The 22,940-nt window shown below is 37.2% G+C and overlaps 1 protein-coding gene across 2 annotated transcripts in view; it reads right to left on the reverse strand.

Moving 5' to 3' along the window:
* BNC2 (basonuclin zinc finger protein 2) overlaps positions 1–22,940 on the reverse strand; it is a 285,410-nt gene that overhangs the window by 225,179 nt on the left and 37,291 nt on the right. Inside the window, exon 2 of one of the 2 annotated variants that reach the window (XM_028107323.2) lies at positions 20,716–20,799. The exons of the other annotated variant lie outside the window; for it this stretch is intronic. Within the exon in view, the coding sequence (XP_027963124.1) occupies positions 20,716–20,799 (84 nt within the window). The remainder of the gene's footprint in view (positions 1–20,715; positions 20,800–22,940) is intronic. 2 annotated transcript variants of the gene reach the window in all.

Genomic DNA, 22,940 nt, shown 5'->3' on the forward strand with positions numbered 1-22,940 from the left:
ACATCACACAAGGAAAAAAAAATCACAAAACAGCTTTTTCCAAAATCTCAAAAACAAGAATTATTATTATTATTAATCTCCATCCCAGCAGGTTATAACCTGCTGGGATATCTAATACACTGAACAAAATTTTAAATTAAAGTGTGAGGTGTGAATATTACTTCCTTACTTAGTAAAAAGAAAATATGAAAGGGGACCTAGGAAAGCAGATTTTCCAAAAATCTTTGCCTTAATAAGCAAGTTCCTATTTGAGTAATGTACTATTAGACACAGAGGAACTTGTCTAGAGACTATCTAGTGTATGGTCCAAAACAGAGGAGGAGGTAATCCCCATGAAAGGAAAGATCTAACGCAAGTATCTCGCCATTCTTATTAGAGATCTGCCATACAAATTAAACCCTCCGTTAGTCCTTGATTCCCTGCCTCTCTGGTAAGGCCTTCATCCTTACTGTTCCTCGATGAAAAGGGAAATACTATGACAAGAAAAGGACCAACACTGGACTAATGAAGGCCGTGCTCATTTCATCACAAACACTGGACTCAATGGACAGTGCTCCACGTCACTGAGCTCTACACCTCCACAGCCCTGAGGATGCCTACCCTATCAGGCCAATCCTCAGCTGCTACTTGCTGGTGCTGTGGCACATTAGTGTCCTCCTTCTCCTCCAATGTCTGCCTTTGCCAGAATGCCCACAATTCTTACCAGCCCTCTTAACTACAACTTCACGGGGCCAAACTTCTGGGTCCAATAACATTCCACTCCACCAGCACTAAACGGTGGTCTCAACTCAAGCAATTACACCAAGTTTCTGCTAGGGCCTCTGTCCTTTAGTCTGGGACTGATTTGGTGCACCACAAAGATCTGGCTTCATAGTAAAGCAAATGCACATTCAGAAATTCTATGTGGGAAATACTTCTGAAGACTGCCTTATCCCAGTCTGGGTTTGGTGTTGGGCATGGTTTCTAAGTGCTCACATCGATGACAGATTCATGAAAATGACAGAAAAATAATAGCAGGGGCAGTAACAGCACTGAGAAAAAAAGGAGCAAGTAAGAGGAAGGTGGTAGTTGTCCTTGGCTGAATATACTATTTTGATCTGGGGATAAACCTTCCCAGCTTTAAACCTGGTCTCAATCAGCCTCATTAACATTAACTGTGTTACTATGATAAAGAACCAGCAATACAGAAGGCCCAACCAACCCAAAGCAGGCAGTTGGGGACTGGGTCTGACACCCCCTGTGGAGTCTGATCAAATCATTTGCCTTTTCTTCATCTGTAAATTAAATAGCATGGCCCCATGCCTAGTTGTCTAAATGGAGGGGAAGATAAATGAAAAATGCTCTACGAATCTAAGGTGATATTGCCATCACACAGCATCTGAGAGACATGTGCCAGACACGGTATTGTGTGGTAAAGACACCAACATGAATGAGACATGGCCACAAATCAAGGCACTACAACAGCCTAAAGAAATGGGGTAAGAATAACTAAGAAAGCAATTATAACACAGTATGGTAGGAACAGATGGTGTGGTGGGAAAGGAGCAGAGGGATACCCAGAAAGCTCTATGGGCAAGAAACACAGACCAGGTGGACAAGGTGCTGAGAGCACTTTTACAGAAGAAACACCTGAGCTAAATCTTGAGCAAAATGTATATGGCCGTGTCATCCTGCAACTGGCTGATATACGTGCCTGTGCAAATCTTACATCTGACTAATAATTATAATTCAGTGACTTTTTCTGTAAGCATGTCAACATGAAATGTGTGCATTGGAATGTTTCACTTATATCAATGAAATATTATGTCTAATGCTGCAGATACCTAGCCTGTTCTGAATCTAAGGAATTCTTTATAAATCAGGGAGGTGCCCTAGAAATCATAGAAACTATCCCATACCAGAGCCCTAACTTCTTTTACATTGAGCAATCCTTACTGTCTTCATTTAGTTTGAAACTATCCTATGTCACCAAACACAGAAGTACGTTTAATATTTGACTAGCATCATGAATGTATATCTAAGACTAATTTGGAGATATGGAAATTCATACTGCCAGTTAATTTCTCATCAAAACAAAATTTACTACTTCTTAAACTAAGCTATCAAACATCATAAAACTGGCAAATCAAATGAGGATCATGCACAGTATGATCATATTTGCATTCCTAAGCACAGTGACCAAAGACCATATCTCCTACTATGCTATTTTGTGTCCTCTAAACTTCTAAAAGTCGAAGGTGGATGTTCCCAAATTTTCCTTCCTTTATAATTAAGCATTTGATTATAAAAATAACAAGCTTAAAAAATCTGTAAACATATACTTCGTACCAGTTTAACTCTTCCTAGAAAATCATCACTAATTAAAAAGACACAAACTACCATAATTAGTTTTTTAGTCATTTTTACAATAAGGACTTCCAGGATCAGAAATAATGAAAATATTTAATCAATATTGTATTTGAAAATTTATCAGTTTGTTAGCTGTTTTCTTTGTAATGATTCAATGATTATCTGTATTTATAAAACAGCAGTAATTTTAATAATTCCTTCATTAATAATTCCTTTGAGTAGGTTATTTCTTGCATAAAATCTGAATTTCTACTTCAATAAATAGGAAGTCATGTGACTTTTAGTATATTTTCCCCTATAAAATACATTTTTTTCTATGAAGTTCCACCTTCTAACATACTTTCCTCCAGAGCTATGTTTTGCCAGAGGGCTTTTCTCTCTCTCTGTTTTTGGTCTCATCTTCAATTCTCTGTTTTCTTCACTCTGGTAGTTTTGGCATTCCCTTGATCTCTGTCATCTCCATTGCAAATGTTCTCTCCCATAACTCTGTATAGATGTTTTGTTTTTCTCGACAGTGTGAATACCTCAATAAAATAGGTGGTATTAAAGATATTTAATATGCCCATAAGAAGAAACCAACAATAGCTTAAAAACACAGGCACAAAAAGGCTACTGCCCAATAATACTCTCAATTATCTGAATACTACAGCGCAACTGACAACACAGTAAACAGTATCAGAGCTATCTTGGCAATTAAGTAAAAATGCCTTTCAAGAAACCATAGGTCAGCTTTCATTGCTAAGACTTGTTGGGTGATTCTGTAGCTAAACACTTCAACACACATCCCGCTGATATTATTATGTTTTCTCAGTTCAAATCCTGTATCTAAACAGCAAGTTTATCTGTTTTGCTACTGGTATAAAATGTAATCTACACTAACCTATTCAAAGCAAGATTCACACATATTTTTGAAGTGATATATCCTTATAAAAAAATTCTGATGTTTTGAGGAAGTGCTATCTATTCCATTTTAATGTAATCAGTATTATTCAACGTGGACACTTGCTTGACATTTTTTCTTTTGGTAATTTTTTCTGCTTGAGTTTATAGTGTTTTAAAACTCACACACAAATTCAAATATTTATGAACTAGTATTAGGGTAATATTTTATTCTGAAAAATGTTTAAGCCAACAATGAACATTCTAGGTCTCCTATTTCCATTAAAGAGGTAAATAATAATTTCAGAGAGAAATACATTTCACTCACACACAGACACACAGACACATACACACACACTGTTATGAAATTACTGTCACTAGTTGGTTGTTTATCCAAGAATGGTAATGAGATGTGATGACCTACCTTCTTTAGCCAAGTCCTCTTTGTAATAGTAACATTCATTTATTTAACAGTTAACCAACATTTGGAGCACTGTCTATGTTTATTCAAGGGGTTTTTCCCTTTGCAAATCTAACCAGCCCATACAAGAACAGAATCCATTATCAAGCTCTTGCTGATCCCAGGCCCTACTCAATTGAGATAGGCAGGGCAAACAATTGAAGTATTGTTACTGGACAAGATAATCGACAATGTGGTTAATTGAAAATTAATAGTAGGACTCTACTTAGTGCCAAATGTAGTCATTTGAAGTAGTCACCTTCAATAGCCCAAGAAAGAAAGTCGATTCTCAATTATCGAAAAGTAAGGATCATCTGAGGAAATAGTACTTTCGACTTCCTATTGACTTAAATTGAATAAGAGAGAATTACTCTTTTGATAACATTTTTTTTCTCTAGCATATATCACTTAGATATAATCAAACAAGAAATGTTTTAAAACCAAAACATTTACCAGATTCTTAATATGGAAGTAAAGAAAGGTACACTTCAAGTTTATACAGAGAGAAAGCCACACAGTATACTGAGAACCTGCTATGTGCCAGGCATTATTCTGGACACTGGAGTACACAAAGATGGGCACAATTTCATTCTTGCCCTCAAGGACAGTGTCTTTCAGCTATGCTTGCTGATTCTCCACTCTCTCTGCCACAGGAAAACACGACCTATTCAAGAACTTGACTAAAACTTTATCCCGTGTGTAAATGCTTTCTTGGTTTGCCTGTCCTCTGTTACTCTGTGGCACAAAGATCAGCATTTATCACATTCACTCATCAGCAATTATCAGGTACCATCCTACTAAGTGCCAGGAATGACAGTTGATGCTGAGACTCTAGAGATGAACAGATAAAATCTATCCCTTGGGAAAATCACAGTGCAACTCTTAACAAGTTAACTTACCTAAGACTACTGCATAAAGCAGAGCTCCCCTGGAAGCACCAGCTTAGGCATCTTTACATCACTAGCTCCTGGCATACTATAGGAGCTAAAGATGTTCATTCAGTACCAGATGAAAAATCTCTGGATGGGAAATCAGAAGATCATATTTTGACCACAATATGTCACTGTGACACTCTGGGCTTCACTTTGTGTCAAACAATGAGGTGGCTGTCTGCCCCATGTAGTCTCAGGGTCTACTGGTATATGAGTCAATATTCTGATTTCAAGTGAGAGAGGTAAACATTTTTAACAACCTCGGGATATGCTTTAAACAATTTTAAACCCATCTGAGCTATGATTAGTTCAATGACTAGGCCTATGCTGAAATCACATCTTGAAACATTATTGTAACCATTATTGTGGAATTTACTTTCTGATTTTGATATATTGAGTTCTTTTCTTGTCTCCCCTAACCCCTAGATGTATAATTTGGGTCTGCTGTATTCTTTCAAACGAAGAATTGGCAGGGTGGTTGCTGTTACTTAGGGTAAGTGTATAATCTCTTTGACTTTCTCTTGTTGGGCAAACTGCCCAGTGAGTATCAATTTTTTTTAGAGCTACAAATATGGTTTTAATAGATTCACAGATTTCAAATTATTAGAATTCAGAGCATGTCTCTCCCAGGGTTAGCAGATAATTCACAGCAATCCATGTAGATGCAAAGGAGATGACAATGGATCAATCTGTATGTGAATAAGTTGACATAGTGGTTTACTGTTCCTCCTATCTCTGCAGCCCACTCCCACCTCCCAACACACAAACTTTTCACATGAAGAAAAATGCCTCAGTCTATGGGAGTTTAAATTAGTCATAATATCCACTTTAGGGACTGAAGAAGACTTACTGTAAATCAGCCACTCAGAAACCACATTTGACATACTTTGGTTAGAATGTAACTAAAAGTTGCATAATATGGTACCTATTGATTAGAGCTTGGGATTATAATGGAAAGCAATTGCCATACATTGAAAGAGACCAGCCACAATATAGAAAATTGTTCCTGAAGAGCCCACAAAGGGAATCATTTTCCTTATAATCTGTAACTCCTTATCCTCTAGATGGTATATTCTATTGCTCCCTTAAGGTTGTATTTTGCCCTAAAGGTGCTAAGGATATCTTATCCTCAAATCACCTAACTGTTCAACTCCCTGAGAGCAAGAGAAAGTTCTGCAGAGTAAACTGAATTCTTTATTGAAACAGCACTGTCCATTCTGAATTGGAGCAAAAGAGCAAATCAGAAAAATGTCTCAATGGGTAACAATTCTCAAATGGTTGAGGATGTTATAATAGTTATAAATTCGCATTAGAATCTGTCTGGGTTTTTTTCTGTTCTTTTTCCTTTATAAAATATAATAATTTATTGAGGGAATTATTGTACATCAGATACCGTGAAATGCAATTCATTTGCAAAGTGTCCCTTCCATCTACCTGAACAGAGAACTTGTTCTTCTCTACCAGCCTTAAAGCATCATTCCCATAAGCAGTATGTATTTTTTTAAAAACAGGAATACCCAGCAAGTAAAGAAATCTCATGCCACAGAGAAAGAACTAAGATCAGTTCATCTACTTATAAGAAGCAAAAGGTGCTACAGATTTGAATCATAGCTTGAGTGCATGGTAGGAAACTTTGATGTTTCATACCCTCTGCATGAGTCACGATAGTAGTTAACCTTATAATTTTTGGACCATGACTCCAACAAAAATACATAACTACAATAAAAACACATATAGTAATTGTGTAACTCAACTGCTTTTGTTAAAAGTTGGTTTCTGAAACAGAATCTTCTGTCATGTAAATGCTTGAAGACATGCATAATATTTCAATCCCACTGGGGACTACTTTTTAGTTTTTCCTTACACTCTTCCCTAAATCTTCACTAATCTATCAGATGTCATGATTTAATAGAAGCGTGAACTATACCTATTGGGGTTCCTGGGTCCTTTGGAAAAACACGGTGAAGATTTGGGCCTTCGTTTTTGAAGATCTGAAGGAGCTGAATCACCCTGTGACAGAATTCTGCTAAACAACTGTTTTTTAGAAGAATATTAACAGTAGCTAAACAGTTAACAACTTGCCCCTGTTTCAAAATCAAGGATATGGAATAAAATTGAGATAATGTCTCTAAATGTTTTATATTTCAATGTGGATAAAGCTGGGGACCTGTGTCCATGAAAGGGAAATGCATTATGCACTCCAGATCACTTCAGTCTGACCAATTTTCAGCTGGTATGCTAAAATTATTAAGGAAATGCCAACAGTCCTTTCAAATAACAAAGTTAAGGTGAAGGCACACCTGACTGAACTCATGTGAGAAGCACACTACAACAAATAAGGGATTCAGGAGAACAGATACTCCAAAGCACTCTAAGCTTTTAGATCCACATGAAAAACAACTTATCGGTTCCTATGGTGGACTCCATCTCTGCATTACCAAAAACCCTCCCTGTCTCACCTCTTATTACAGCCACAACACCTAACTTCCCCCATTTATAGCTAAATAGCATCTGAGTTTGCCTCACATGCATCATGCTTCCTGACAATATGGAAAAAGATGCACAGGCACAAATTAGAAGTGTAGGGAGTTAAGGCTCAAAGGACCACAATGATCAACCAAGAATGAGTCAACGGGTAGACATTTCCCCCTTTTATTTTGTGGGGAAATGTATTCATGAGGGGCCTCCAAAGGCTCCAGTGAGAATGAGCACCCATTAGGAGTAGTAATGATCACTTTAATAATTCATCTTTGTATTGGTTTCCCATGGTCCTTCATTCTTACTCTGGAATCTACCCGAACAAAGTACCTTCATGTAAGTCAGTATTTCATGATCTGTTTGCAGGAGGACCTAGGTTAAGTCAGCTCTCCAAAACATCCTAAAATGTATAAATGAAATAACACCTGAATGTACCAAAATATAAGAAGAGATAAGATAGTGACATAATTCACAGTAAAAAAGGAAAGATAAATGATAAAAGGAGAGAAACTAGAAAAGCCCTTAGAAGACCTAGAAGGCTGGGATCTTCCCATTCAGAAGAGGCAGCCCATGGAGGAGCCATACTCAGAAAAACTCTGAAGGGCACAACTTATAGCCCTTTATTTTTGCTACTAGGGCTTCTACTTGACAGAGAGCCAGACCATACACCCCAGAGCTCCTCATAGGCTCTGGTCATCTGCATCAATCCCAATTAGAAATAGGACATGCACCCTCATACTGTCTTCTCAAATCTCTGAAACCTACTTCCTATCAGATCTGAGAAGCAGGCTCTCATAAGTGAGCAGAGAAGAGCAGTCAGCTCACTGTTAGTCACCTCTTAAACCCAGAAAGCTTCCTGTCCCACCATATGCTTGGCTCCAGTCAGCAGATCCCCTGATTTCAATACCGGTTTGACAAGTAGTGTCCTGCAAGGCTTCCCAGGAAACAGACCCAAACTCCATCAAATACATCTGCATAGTAGAACAGTGATTGAAAATCCAAGTTGCATAATCCAGAACAGAGCCAAGTTTAACAGTGAAAAAGTATCCTCACATGTATTGTGAGGTTGTCTTACGCCACAGTTTCTCTCATTAAGGACATTCTGAACAACTCATTCATAGATGATTGGTCTGAAATCTTTTAGTGGTTACTGATTCACAAAACCACAGAAATAATACATATTCTGCTAACAGCCAGGGATGTTGCTATGGCATCACAGATAATCACTTTTGAAACAGAGATATCTGTGGCACTCCCGTGAAGATGAGAAAAAAATCTTTAAAATAATATATCCAAATATCTGATTTGTCAATTTGGAAGTGTTTAACATCAACACAGACCAGTAAAGAGGGGGAAAAAATCCTGATTGTTCAGGGCAAAATGAAATCACAATTAAGATTTCATTATACACAATCATAACTGCCTTGTATATAACCCTAAAAGGACACTGTCCTAATAAATCCATTGAGATTAGGTAGTAACAACAGTTATCAGTCATCAAGCTCCATTCATAAAAGTAAATCAAGAGGGAATTACCTGTGACATTTGTTTTTCTGCAAGTCCTTGGTTAAATTATTAGGCACTACTACCAAATTCTGTTAAAGAATAAAGGAATGCCACGAAGTAGCTAAGCAACCTGAGAGCAAAATCAATAAAATACACACCTTTGATTCAATCTCCCAAAAGCAAAGTTTTCATTTGGGGACATAAAGAAACCAACTTCATGGAGTAAGGGGGATGGGTATGAAGAAAGCAGGCAGAGTAAAAAGGGCAAAAAATACCAGCAAAAGTCCTGAATCAAGTAGTAACTACTGACACTGACAATTTTCTTTTGCACTAGGATTCTGGGTTTTTTTTTTTTTTTTAAGGGTTTCTGTTTTCTGCTCCCTAGCTAATAGGAGTCCTTTCCCTTTCACATGGAAGATAATGAATGTTCCTTGCATATGTTAGACATGGACTTATATGACTAGGAGTTATAAGCAAAATTCCTTTGCACATCAAAGATTTAAAAAAAATTTTTGCTTATTCAAGAAATTCCTAATGGCTTCATTTTTAAATAAAACTTTCTCTTTATTTGAGACCCAGTGGCACAGTAGCGTATAGCTTGAGGATAGCAGGTAACTCTCATAATGAACTCTGCACAGTTTTGAGAAAATAATATCTGAAGGCAGTTTTTTCTTCTGGGGTCAGTAGATGAGCAGTTCAAAAAGAATAAAGTATCCCAGGGAACAGAACACAACTGGAGGGGGAGGGGAGGAACATTCTTGCTAATTAAAATTTCCAGTTCTGATGGCCCTCTATATACACAAATCCCAGTCAAGAAAGGCCTGCAGGATCAGGCCTGTACCAAGAAAAAGTATACCATCATCACATTAATTGTATTATTACTTCATAATGCTAACCAGCCAGGTTTATATAGAAGAGATTAAATAACAAGATAATCTTATAAACAATGCTCATTTCATCAGTGTACCAAATAAGTTTGATTTATATCAGTAACTGTTCTTCTAATTAATTTATGCATCCACATGCTTTAATTTACACAGACACACACCTACACTGGGGTAGGGATAGCTATTTTTTTTAATATTTTGAACTTTAAGATGGGTTTATGTTTAGACTTCCCAATGTTCACACTTCAAAAATGAAGTGACTGTTAAAATATCCTGCATTAAAATTGAAGCATGCAGAAAGAAAACATTTTATCAAACTCAATGCCTTATCTCCCCCTGCCAACATTTATGTTTGATTTTAGTTAGTCTAGCTTTACTCAAACTTAAAGCCAGATCTGTCTATTCCAAAGTTGTAAACTTACGTTTCTAAACAATATTTCCCTCAAAGCCTTTTGGATATAGAACTTCATCTTGTTATAGCATCAATCTTAAGCTCCTATATTTGTTTTCCTGCAGTTTCTAGTGATTTAAAGGGGGAAAAAAAGGCTGCTAGCTTTAAAAAAAAAAAAATCATTTCTACTATCATCAGGGGCTTGGATAAATTTTTTAAAGTACACTCCAGGATGCTGGTTTACAATAGCAAGTTTACCACCAGTCAACAGAAATGAGAAAATTCCAGAAAGGGAGGAAAATTCAACCTGAAAGATAAAAACAATATGTCTGAATCCAGACCCGCTTACAATAAGCCATCAGTGACATCATGGTAATGCCAGCACTCTTTGAAAGCCCCTAAAAATAACAATCTAAAAGGATTATCTTGGTGTCAGGATTATTCCAGTTTAGTCATTTTACACCATCCATGATACTTTCAGTGTGGCGATGAGGAGGTCTATTTACTTATTTAATTGGGCAAGCAAAAAGGTTTTTACTTGTCTTTGATATAACACTTTTATTTATGTATTTGATCAGTGTTTATTTGTAGGACATTAATATAATAACAGATGTCAACTACATTATCTGTTTTTGATTATAAACTCCTAGAGGGCAGAAACACTGTCTATTCAGCGCACTTTTTATAGGATACAAACATAGTACCATAGTCAAAAAGGCACTTAAATATGGTTTTTATAAAAACGATGGTTTCAAGGGTTTGGTCTGCCTCTGTGCTCCATGAAACTCAACTGGCAAGTACTGAAAGTAACACTTATATTCTTGGGTAATTCCATTCTTCAGATGTCTGTAATGGCATTTCTCTTCTTGAAACAGTGATTATTTAGATGGAACTATTTCCACCTCTTAATGTTCAAGAACTAGCTTTTGTCAAACACCTAAATTCTATAACGAATTCACACTTCCTAGAAAATAAAAGAAAAAAAGCCAGACCCAAACATCCCATTTCTTAGCATCAAGTTAACACACTTCCTGCATCAGACAGAAGGATCTGCTGTTTTCATGAGGGAACCTGCTAACACTATTACTGTGGTACCTAAAGGCTACTGTGTAGCCTTCTGGTATTCTTAATGCTCACTCAGAATATCTAGAACAAGGAATACAATGAGTCAAATAATTTTCTGTGATAAGAACTTAGAACCTTGCCATATAATGCTTACAAACTCTAAAGGAATAAAAACCAGTAAACAGTATTCTTCAAGGCTCTGACACATTAGAAGTGGAGAATGTTTCTGCTAACTATGTAATTTAGAGTAAGTTTTGAAAAATTTCTGCACCTTGGTTTCCAAATCTATAAAATGAAGACATTAGATTATATAAATAATTCAGATAATTCCCAGGTTTAAATTATGAAATCATATGAAAAAAATACTGAGTCCTAAAGAATCTCACACACAGACATTCCATTATCTACCCTAACAGAAGGTTTCCCCCCTTTTTTTTTTTGCAGGTGGAAGAAGGTAGACTATGTGTTTTCAATGTAAATCCTCATTTCTGCAATGTTACTCATTATGACTAACTCAAAATATTCAAACAGAATATCACTAGCCATTCTTATAAACATAAAATATACACATTTATATGTAATGAGATATACATGTACAAAATCCATATACATGCACACATTCTGACACATACAATTCTCTCTATTCAAGCCAAGAATTAAAATTCTTCCTGTTTTTCTATCTTTATCTTTTCTTTCTCCTTCTATGAAGCATCTACAAAGCTGTTATGACTTAGGAACTTACATAAAGTACAAATAAGCACCTTACTCAACATTTCTTATATTCATACTGACAGTTCCCAACAAGAACTTATGTTAAGCTGATTATCTGAAATCTAGATAACATTCCCTCAATACAGTGGTTTTGAGAGAGAATACAGAATGTAGGTAGGTTCTCAGGCCATGCAACCAAGATTTATTTAATCTGTAATGTACTTGATATATAGAACTCATGATACAGAATCCATGAATTTAATGATACTTAAGCAGAGAGTAATAGTAACAACAGCAGGAGAAAATTTAAAAAAAAAATGTCCTGAAAATATGTAGGGGAATCCAGGCCACACTCCACTAAATTATAAAAGGGAGGAAGGAACTTAAGTTCATGAAACTGCTTTTTATCTATTAATTATTTACTAAGACTCCTGCAAAAGAAAACTTCAAGCAACTACTGAGTATACTATCATTTTCTTACTTGTTTTGAGAAATAAATAAAGGCACCACAGAATGCAGTGATTTCTTCCAAATAAAGAAAGAAAAGCACAGGTATTTTGTTCAAAACTCCCTATGTTCGCTGTGGATGCCTTAATCTCATGGAAAAAAAATTATAGAACTTTAAAAGTGAATATAACTTAAATGGATGCAGTATATGAAATTTTCAGGAAAAAAAGTCTTGCTAATTTTTAGTTGCTTAGCCAAGAGAAGCTAGTAAAATACATTTATATCATAACAATAATGCATTCACTACTTGCTGTGTATTAGACACAGGCCTTATGTACACACACAACCCTTCAACCCTTCCAATAGTGCCAAGAAAATAGATCTGAAGAAGCCAAATCTTCCTGTTCTTTTTCATCAATTAAAATGAAATCCAAAGATCAAAACACACAGAAGCAATCTCCTAACTACTGGTTGCTCTATTAGATGTCAGGAAATTCAAGTACTTTGATTTGAATGTCGTCCTCATGTCAGGGAAAGGGTAAGTGGGAGCCACAAATTTCTGGCTTTCATCAATAACAATTCCACTCAAAAGTCCAGGAAAAGGGATGATTTAGTGAGTATCCTGCATTCCTTTTTTAAGAAACAAACAAAACTAATCAAGGTCTAGTCACATTCCTTAAAAAAATCCACCAATGCTCATACAAATTTATGTAAAAATGCAACCTAAAATTTCTAAGTTCACAATTCAAGTAACTGGATATTAATCTTTTAACTACTAGCAAAAAAACGAGGACTACAAATGAAAACAGAACTGCAGTTCACTTTTATGGAAGACAGAATTGGTTGTGAAGAGAAACAAGTATAAAAGAATAAAAATTAAAAGAATAATGGAAAGGAAAGAGAAAATGGAGAAGAAAAAATGGAGGTACATAACAAGGAAAATAGAAAGGCAGTGAGGTGAAGAGGAGACTGATGGAGCAAAGTGGGGTAAAACGTTTGTATTAAGATGACTCTCGTCCAAAGCTCGCTAGAGCTGGACCATCGCCTCTATGTGACAGAGGGATTACCTTTTTTAGTGGTTTTTAAAAATGCTTTCTGTACCTACACAGTCTCATTTTATTTTTCAAAATTCTGTGTTTATTTCTAAATAAAAGTTCACGTTTGAAAACTTTGCTTATGTGTAAAGGAATGACTTTTATTTTAGAAATGTACTTTGGAACATACACACCATTGCTCAGTTTAGTGCTCAAAACCTCAGAGATGCCCTGACATTCCAAACCTGACAGTCTTTCCTTTGTCAAGAAATTAGGGCTGCCTCTTTCCACAGTACTTGAAAATTACATTTGAAATCAGTGTTCACGATTTTGCAAAGCCTTGAAAATACGTCTGTTTGCTTGAGGAACAATCTGTCACTCAAGATAGTTGTCCCGATTGTCCAGAAAACAAGGTAGATGTGCCCAAAGAGTCAGATCTCTAAGGAACATCAGAATTTGGTTATCAGAGAAAAACTGTCCTCCTGCCTAGAGTATGTACACAGAACACTTGCAATGAATATTGTACCCAAAGCCAGATCCATAGAAAGGTGAGCTGTGCATCAATCCAGTCTGGCTTAGCAGGCTAAGAACCCCACCTACCCAGTCCGCCTTGACCGGATAGCTTGCTTCTTTCTTCCCATCCACCTACCCATCCTGTATTCCAATAAACCCCTCGTCCTCACTCTATCCCTCAATCGCATAAGAATGCTTTCATATAAAAATTCATTAAGTAATGTACCACTTTCAATATATTGATCCTACAAACTGTAACTCTGTGAAGTGGTTCAACACGATGTCATCACCACACAGCAACTTGTTTCATTTACAGTATCTGTTTCACTTCGACTCATGAGCTAATATAATTCAATTTTTTTTTTAACTGCACACAGGCTGCTAGACACATGTGCATGGCAAATGGAATCTGAACTTAGCTTAACAGCCTCATTTATTCCTGATGGTTTAAATTATTTCATCACAATTAATGACACCCCCTCAGCTTCCTGTGCAGCGCTGCCAGATGTTCAGAGACCACAAAGCCACTCTCTTCTTTGACGGCTGGTGACAAGTCGTCCTCTGAAGGACGTTCCCTAGGTACACGGGCCGGATGACACCTCCATTGCTGAGCACCTCTCTGCCTCCCAGAGTACCCATGTTGAGGAAAAAGCAGGAAGGCATGAGAAAGAAGGCATGAGAAACCAGGAAATGCATTAGCAAAGGCAAATGATGTGAAGTGATCTGCACTCGGAGGAACTTGGCTCCCGCCACAGGAGTCCCTAACCTTGTTGTTTTATGAAAGAGCTCTTCACCTCCACCTTCCCAGGCCCTGGTATCCACTGAGTGCCTAACCTGGCGTCAGTCCTCAGGGAATGTCAAAGGACAATAAAAATATCAACTTTTCCACAGGGATCCTTCTTGGTTTTGGTAATTTTGTTCTGAAGGGTGTTGTTTAAACTTACTACCTTCACTATGATCATCATGTTGGTTTCGAGAGTAAATACTCTGAATGGTTTATCATTATATCTTTTTTTTAAGATTTTATTTATTTATTTGAGAGAGAGAGCGCAGGAGCAGTGGGAAGGGCAAAAGGAGAAGCAGACTCCCCACTGAGCAGGGAGCCAGATGCAGGGCTCAATACCTGGACTCCAGGATCTTTTTTTTTTTTTTTTAAAGATTTTATTTATTTATTTGAGAGAGAGAGAGAGAGAATGAGAGATAGAAAGCACGAGAGGGAAGAGGGTCAGAGGGAGAAGCAGACTCCCTGCTGAGCAGGAAGCCCGATGCGGGACTTGATCCCGGGACTCCAGGATCATGACCTGAGCCGAAGGCAGTTGCTTAGCCAACTGAGCCACCCAGGCGCCCCCGGGACTCCAGGATCTTGACCTGAGTCAAAGGCAGACACCCAACCGACTGAGCCACCCAAGTGCCCCTTATCATTATATCTTCAACTATAATTTTCTTCTATCCTATTCAGCATTCACTTCCAACTGAAACATACAACATTTTGGGAACTTATGGCAAACAGTTTCACCCCTTTTTCTTTTTTTAAACTTTATGGAGGTATAATATAATGGATATACAAAAAGTTGCACACATTTCACGTATATATCTTGATGACTTTGATTTACCTATTTTTCTTAGGCTTAGTAAGATTTATTTGTTTCAGGGACTGTTGGCTTTTTGTTTTTGTGCTTGTTAGGTTTTGTTTGTTGCCTGGTTATTTTTTTTAAAGAACATACTGAAAAGTAGACTTCACACTTTCCTTATTTTGATTCTAATAATGGGCAAAACCATTTACTTCTTTTTTTAAAAAAACAAAATTTTTATTCAGTATGAAATTCAGAAATAGTGATTATATTCATCATTTTACATTCACAAAAAATATAAATTCATATAATCACAGGTAGCTAAGAGTAGCTAACAGGGTAGCAGAAACAGTAAACACACTAGCACTGATACAATAAGAATCCAATACTACAGCTCTAATTCGGAAAACATTTCCATCAACTAGAGAACATGTGGCAGACATTTTATGGATTATTTTTTAAATGTTAAAAAAAAGACAAAAAACGCTGATCTTATTCAGGGAATAAGGGGCCTTTTTCTTTGCCAAAAAGTGTAATAGGAAAACTGAAAGGCCACCTGTGTCAGCCCACCCTATAGTATGAACATAAGCTATAAGAGCATTTTGGAAAATATCTTCAAACTGAGATGAGAAAAAAAAATCAATATCAATACAGATTCCAAGCAGATGCAAAAGGCTTCTGTGCATGTTAGTGATTATGTGTGTGGCCTACACAGGCTAATTTCAGATGCCTCCAAAACTCAGTATACTTTCTCTTTTACAAACTATTTGGGATTAAAACTAGGAGCTCATCCATATCAACTTTGACAATGGACACAAATACAGGGTAAGCTAATCAAGCCAAACAAGTTGACTATTCCCCCTCATAGAAGACTCTTTTAATCTTAAATGCCTACTGAAATTTACAGACATGCTACACTTACATTTTGACAGTTGTTTATTAAAATTGCTTTCCTAGGAAGTTCTATGAAACCAACAGTCTAGTTTGTATCAGAACTGAAGCAATCGGAGAGAAGTCGAGATGATGGCATACTTGCAGCAAGCAGACAACAATAGGAAACTCTTAGCACTCCCAGAGTTGCATCAAATTTTCCATGGACCGAAACTAAAATGAAATAGTTCAATTACTAAGAGGTAGATAAGTAAAATAAACAACTAATTTCATACAGTGAAGTTGGGAGAGAGTCATATGGACCTCATTCTGTTGTCTCCAAACGCTGTATTGGAGGGGGAAAAGGAGCTGAATAAACTTTAAACTCTCATGTAGGGATGTATTGCTTGTGTGTCCCTGGCAGATGTGGAAAGGAGATGAAATGGGCAAGGGAGAATCAAATATCCCATCGCTGCAGGTTTGTTGAGGGAAAGAGCACTGCAAAGATCTCACATCTGGCAATCATTTGTCAATAGCTGGAAAGAGAACGGCAGGAAACTTTCTGGCTCTTGGAGAAGATGAAAAGACAAAAACCATGTGTCACACACACACACACACACACACATTCTGCAATGGTACAATGACTACTACACTTATTCTCCACCCCTCCCCCCCCAAATTTAATGATCTTCAGATATACTCTACTCCGTGGTCAAAAACATGCAGTCACTTGACTTGTTAAAGCTGCAGTGTATGTACATTTTTCAAATAAACCCCAGGGCTGATGTTAGAAAATCAAAATCAGTCAAGCATAGACCGCCTGGTACTTTGGGCAGGAATCCTTGTGGTTTAGTCAATAAACAGAATCTGAATGAAAGACACCACAGTAACTAGACAGTAAGGTTTTGAACAGTTCTTAACCTAAGGGGGGTTGGGGAAGGCGGGTGCACTAGTGACCATGGACATAAGGCTACCAGTCCACTTAGATGGCTTGCTCTACCTGCAACATGACTGTGTTTAGCACAAGGTCATCTGTTGTTTCTCTCTCTCTCTCTCTCTCTCTCTCTCTCTCACACACACACACACATACAGTGAACTTGTATTAGAGGAATGTTGAATGTTGTGAATGAATTTAGAGAGGAAACAGTTTGTTGTTGTTTTTTAAATAATCATACCTCTTTAATAGGGTGGGAAGGAGAAACCTCAAATTTTTTTCGGTCCATACTGGTGATAATAATATAGAAAATTTGCTGGCTTCATTATGAGTTCATAAAAATGACCAGCTTTGCCCTAGCAGGTTTATTATGCAATAAAAAGTTTTCGAGACAACCCACACAAAATTAATTAACTTCTCCAAAATCATAGGAATTTAAATCTGGTCATGGTGATCGATAGACTTCAATAAGCAGCTTTCAGTTCAACCTTATGCTGCATTTAACTAGCAGCAATCGCCAAGCTCATCCCTGTGATTCCATAAGTGAATGCTGCAGGTTGTTTAATAACCTGGCAAATTCACAGTAGCTTGTCAAATTATTACAGGAACAGTGTCATCACTAAACAAGCCTGATCACGGTTAATTACAATGCAGACTAGAGTGCAGCCACAATTGTTCATTAATTACAGGAAGCACCTCATTTAAATTTTATGGAAATTTACACTTGCACCCCGGTATGTCTGGGAAAAAAAAAAGTGATCCTTCACGCATTCACAGAAGAAAGGAGTCTGTGGTTTATGAAACATCACAGTAAATTGTGTCTAATCTGGTACTGAAATATTGGTTCATTATTTACTCTAATTTTCTAAGCACTTTAGTGGTGAAAAATATCAAGTCAACCCCACATCTTGAATTCCCAACCAAGAAAGGAACTGTGTTGGGGTAGATGTAACAACTTAATACAGGATAAGGCAGAGTTAGACTTAAAAAGTAACTTTTCTCTGATTGAAAATATAATATTTAACAGCAATTAAGGGAAGTCTAAACTAGAATAACCACTTCCTAGAAAATAATTATATAAGAGCACAATTTTTTGCTAATATACATCAGTTAACCTCCCAAGCTAAAAGAAAGTACGGTTTCATACCCACTTCAAAAACCACTGAGGAAAATCAATAAAATTAGTGAATCAAAGTCTTGATTTCCAGCTACTTTTCTAAATCAAGCATATTAACACAAAAAGCCAGCAGACACCCTTGCAAAAGTCAAGTAAGACACAGACTTCAGGATAATAGTCATTCAAAACCAAAGATATGTTCATGAAAGTGTGCAAGGGATCTTGGGATTATTAAGCAATAAAGTTGCTAGCCACCTGAAATTTTAGGGATAGAAAAAAAGAGTGAAAAGGAAAGAGGTAAGAACAGAAAAGGACTCCACCAGTTATGAGAAATTATGTCAGCCAAAAGAGAAAAGTAAATCAGATATGGGCGCTGTGTGTCTAAATGAAAATCCTTCACAGGAAAGGATATAAACAAACTACTGCTCCTAAGTCAAGGTGTACAAGAGGTTATTCTCAGAATCAAGAGGCCAAAACAGCAAATCCTCTAGTGGTTATGATGCCTGGCCCTGGGGGACAGCCTGAGATCCAAGCAGGGAAAATAGATGCCTCTGGCACGTCCTAGGGTGAACTCCCTGGAGTGCAGAATTAGACTAAAAACTAAGAAATGCCTCATTTCTTAGGGAAAAAGAAAAGACCAGATACATGCGCCATAGCAAGAATGAAAGGACTCTAAGCTAAAAACCACTCCTGAAATTGTTAGCTGGTGAAGAACATATTAAGTGTCAGGTTTTTTTATGACTGACATAATGTGGATATGTACCAGATATCATTAAAAGGTATGGAAGCCATATTTAGAAAGAGGAAAAAGAGAAGGAAATGTTCAAATGGGTCCCAGTTAATGCACCAATTCACCACACTTGACTCTGAACAGATTCAACCTTTCCACTCAGTCTGCCAAAATGGTGTTGTAAGAGGAGGAGTCCAATAAAATGAGACTCATTTCTTTGCCCGGGGGCTTGGTCTTCCTTGCAAGGACCGTGATGAATTGTCAACTCTACAAATGTTTAACTACCCACAACCAGGGTTTCACTTAAACTAGTAAATATACATCTTCTCTCTTGGTATGTTAAAATAATATGCTCCGTTGGTCTCTTTCAGTTTTATTTCACACAGTCACATCTGCAAAACCCATTGCTCTTTGCTTCATAACTCAAAGTTCACAAACAGATTATCCAACAACCACCCATGACAGACCATTCCAGGTGATATGTTTGAAGAACATCACTCGTCCTACCCAAAGAGGTCAAGGATCAGACCACTCTCCATGAAAAGTCTTCCATCACTCTGCATTTATGTGTCACACACAAGCTGTTCACTTTCTAAAACTGGGAAATACATGATCATGTCTCATATGTGTCACACCTGCTTTTCTATTGTACCATAGCCATACACCACCCAGACAGTACCAGCTTGTGGCATAGCAGAGCTCAGGTGGTCTTCCCTAGGCCAAGAGCAGGTGTGCAAGAGATGGTACACTCTTCAGTACCATAAAAACTGAAACCTCCTCCTACCAACACTTCCACCTTCTCTCCAACTGTGAAGAAGTCAATTTTTAAAACTATTCTCCTTTCTCATGCGGAGTGTCTAAATCAGTAAGAATGCTTTAAAACCAAGCTCATCATGCTCATCCTATAAGTCTGAAAATTTAGAAAATGATGCAAATGCAGGTCCTAAAAAAAAAAAAATAGTATGTGTTTGCTCATGCTAGGGGATGCCATCCATGTTACAACTTCAGCCAATATCTCTGCATTAGTAACACACACATTCCTTAAATATTAAATGGACATAAAGTAGAGGTAGGTCTTTGACCACGGTGTCATTTTTATATTTTTTATCTGTGATATACCAAACTACTTCTAATGTCCCAAGACCACATAACATGAACTGAATTCTAAGTACTTTCATTTGGCTAATGAACTTAATATTGAATCACAGGACATATCTCCCCATACAAGAAAAGGGAAGATACTTATCATTAAATCATACTTTTCTAGTATGGTGCCTAATGGCTTCTGTTCTCCTGAGCTGAGAAACCATCATGCAGGAAGCATGACTTGCTCACCATGTATCTCCAGTGCCTAGCAGAGTACCAAGCACGTGGTAACAATGCTTTGAAAAGATAAGAGCTAGTCTTAACTGAATGCCTGTTATGTGCCAGGCCCTATGCTAACAGCTACGTATATGTTAGAACATTTACTCCTCATAATCACCTTGGGTGGTAAGTCTCCATTTTATAGATGGGAAAGCTAAAGCTCAGTGTGTTTGAGTGACTTTGCCAAAAGTTTCACAGTAGCTTTTGTCAACCTAGGCAGCCAGCCTTCAGAAACCATGTTCTTATCCACTGCAGTTTATACCATTTCTTAAATGGATGAATAAATGAATTATCTCCAATTACAGACAGTTTAGCCTGAAAAGGACTTTTTGTGGTGCACATGCTACCTTGGTTCTTCCTTTACACCTGTCTCAACAGTTGTCCATCTCCTGATGACACTGATATATCTGTATGGCCTCCAGGGACCACTGTTTCTGTCACACCACCCCCAACTAATAAAGCAATAAGACTCCAACCTGGACTTCCAGCCTCTGGTCTGGCTCCTCCAGGTTTGGGCAAAAGTCTGCACCCAGCACTCTGCCAGCACATGCCACTGGAACCTGGGGGAATATGGCCAAGTTAGATGCTGGGTGTGGAGGTTGCTGAGAACTACACACAAATACATTTGACCCAGACAGAAGCAGGGACATTCCAACTGCAAGTATGAAACAGGCCATCATGGCTCCATTGGTTTTTGACACTTAGTACGTCAAATATATTATGTCAAATATATTATGACTATCATGTAACCAAGTTTATTAACTATCAGAAGGCAAATTCTAAGAAGAAAAGATCCACAAAATTTTTATTCCCCCTTGTATCCACAGCATGTAGCACAAAGTAGGCATGTACTAAGTATCTCTGGATGGAAGGAGGAGAAAAGATTAAAGTACAGGGGAAAAGAAACAGAGAATCTCTACTTGACACTGGTGACATTTTTTCCCCTCTTTTAATTTTCTTATGTGAGAATGAAGAAGAACACTGTATTCTCTAATGCCTAGAGTTCCTTTCTGCTGTTAAAATTCCTGTTCAAATTTATTTTTCCTATTTATGGTAAAGGTTAGCATAGACAGACTTTATCAATATTTTTTTTATTCATGATCTCTAAATTTTAACAGGCGTATTTTATGTCTGTTCCAATAATAAAGATGATAACAAAGTAGCAATAATTTAGAATATTTCTCTATATCTAAAATTCTATATGGAAAGCCACTAAAGATTCCCTTTCGAAACTATCTTAATCAGGCGATCTCATCTCAAAATATTGCCTACTGTTACTTGCTTACTTCATTTTAGATTTTTTTTTTAGATAAAGACAAAAGGACTTAGATTCCATCTAAACCTGTTTCTGCTTTTTAAAAAAGTTCTCTAAATCACTATTCAATATTTCCAAACACACACTATCTTTGTTAATCATACAATTATCTTTATCATAATCTCAATCCATCAATCAGCTTCATTCCACCTGTCTTCTTTCCCTATCAAGGCCCACCTTTGCTGTTTTGGTCTGTGCTTTAGCTCCACTTAGGATCATCTGTGCCAGTCAATTCTTTGTTCAGAGATCAGTTTTCAGCCAAGTGTACTGCCTTAGAAGATATTTCCCTCTTTCTTTCGACCCACAAATCAGTTCACTTCTTCAAATTTAAACAGTTTTCAATGAAGTCCACTTAGCAAGTTTACCAGTGAATATTACTACTGTTGTAAAAAAGCACTCAGTCAATTCTGCAGACATTTTTGGGACCAACTCTCCTATTCTTTTTAAGTCTTGCATTCTTTCTTCTTGCTCATGTCCATAAGGTGACATGGACAAATTATCACCTGTCTTTGAACTTAACCACTCTTCACCCACAAATTTCACAGTGGGGCCCAAGAGGTGGGAAGCAAGAGAAGTCACGTTTACTGAGCACTTGTGATGTGCCAGTCACCATGTGGGCACCTTACACACATGGATTAACCTGTTTTATTCCTTGCAACCATCTTACGGGTTATGAGCATCTCCCTTTGACAAATGAAAAAAAAACAAAACAAAACAGAGGCTTCGAGTAGGTAAATAACTAGAACTCAGGGTCCCATACTAGAAAGTTGCAATTCCCAAACTTAAGAAATGAGAAGACTGAGAACATATTTCAAAGAAGTTAACAAAAAACATGCAAAAGTTGTGGCTTCCCATCTAGAGGTATTTGTTGATGTTTCATATGAAAGAAATTATAAAAAAGACAAAGGAAGTGGAGAAAGTGTGTTATCAAGACCCACTACTTGCTCTGTGGTTTAGGACAACATAAACAATGCGAAATTATCCTCTAACTTGAGGAATGAGAAAGAAATGGGGCAAAGAGACAAGCAGGGACACTGTGTATGTGTGTTGGGGCACACACAGACTGATGCTGATGCCACCCCTCAGCTGACATATGGAGGGGCACTAATGAGTTCTGCAACAGTAATCCTCCCTAAGGTGCAATAGAAGAACTGGGGAAAAATTAATCTTCGAATATTCTACATCAAAACAACCCCCCCCACAGCTTCCTATAAAACCTCAATAAATGGGACTACTTAACTGATTAAAGCACATTCCATGAGCCAGAATATATACTGCAAATCAAGTGTAAAGAATATTTTATGTACACAAAACAAATTCCCACTTATCTTAATATTTTTAGACTGTGTCACCAATACTAAGTTTCTAGTTCCTTTATACCACCTC

This window comes from Eumetopias jubatus, unplaced genomic scaffold (assembly GCF_037043125.1).
Source record: "Eumetopias jubatus isolate StellerSeaLion01/CBP00866 unplaced genomic scaffold, mEumJub1_p1.0 scaffold_15, whole genome shotgun sequence".
Taxonomy (NCBI): Eukaryota; Metazoa; Chordata; class Mammalia; order Carnivora; family Otariidae; genus Eumetopias; species Eumetopias jubatus.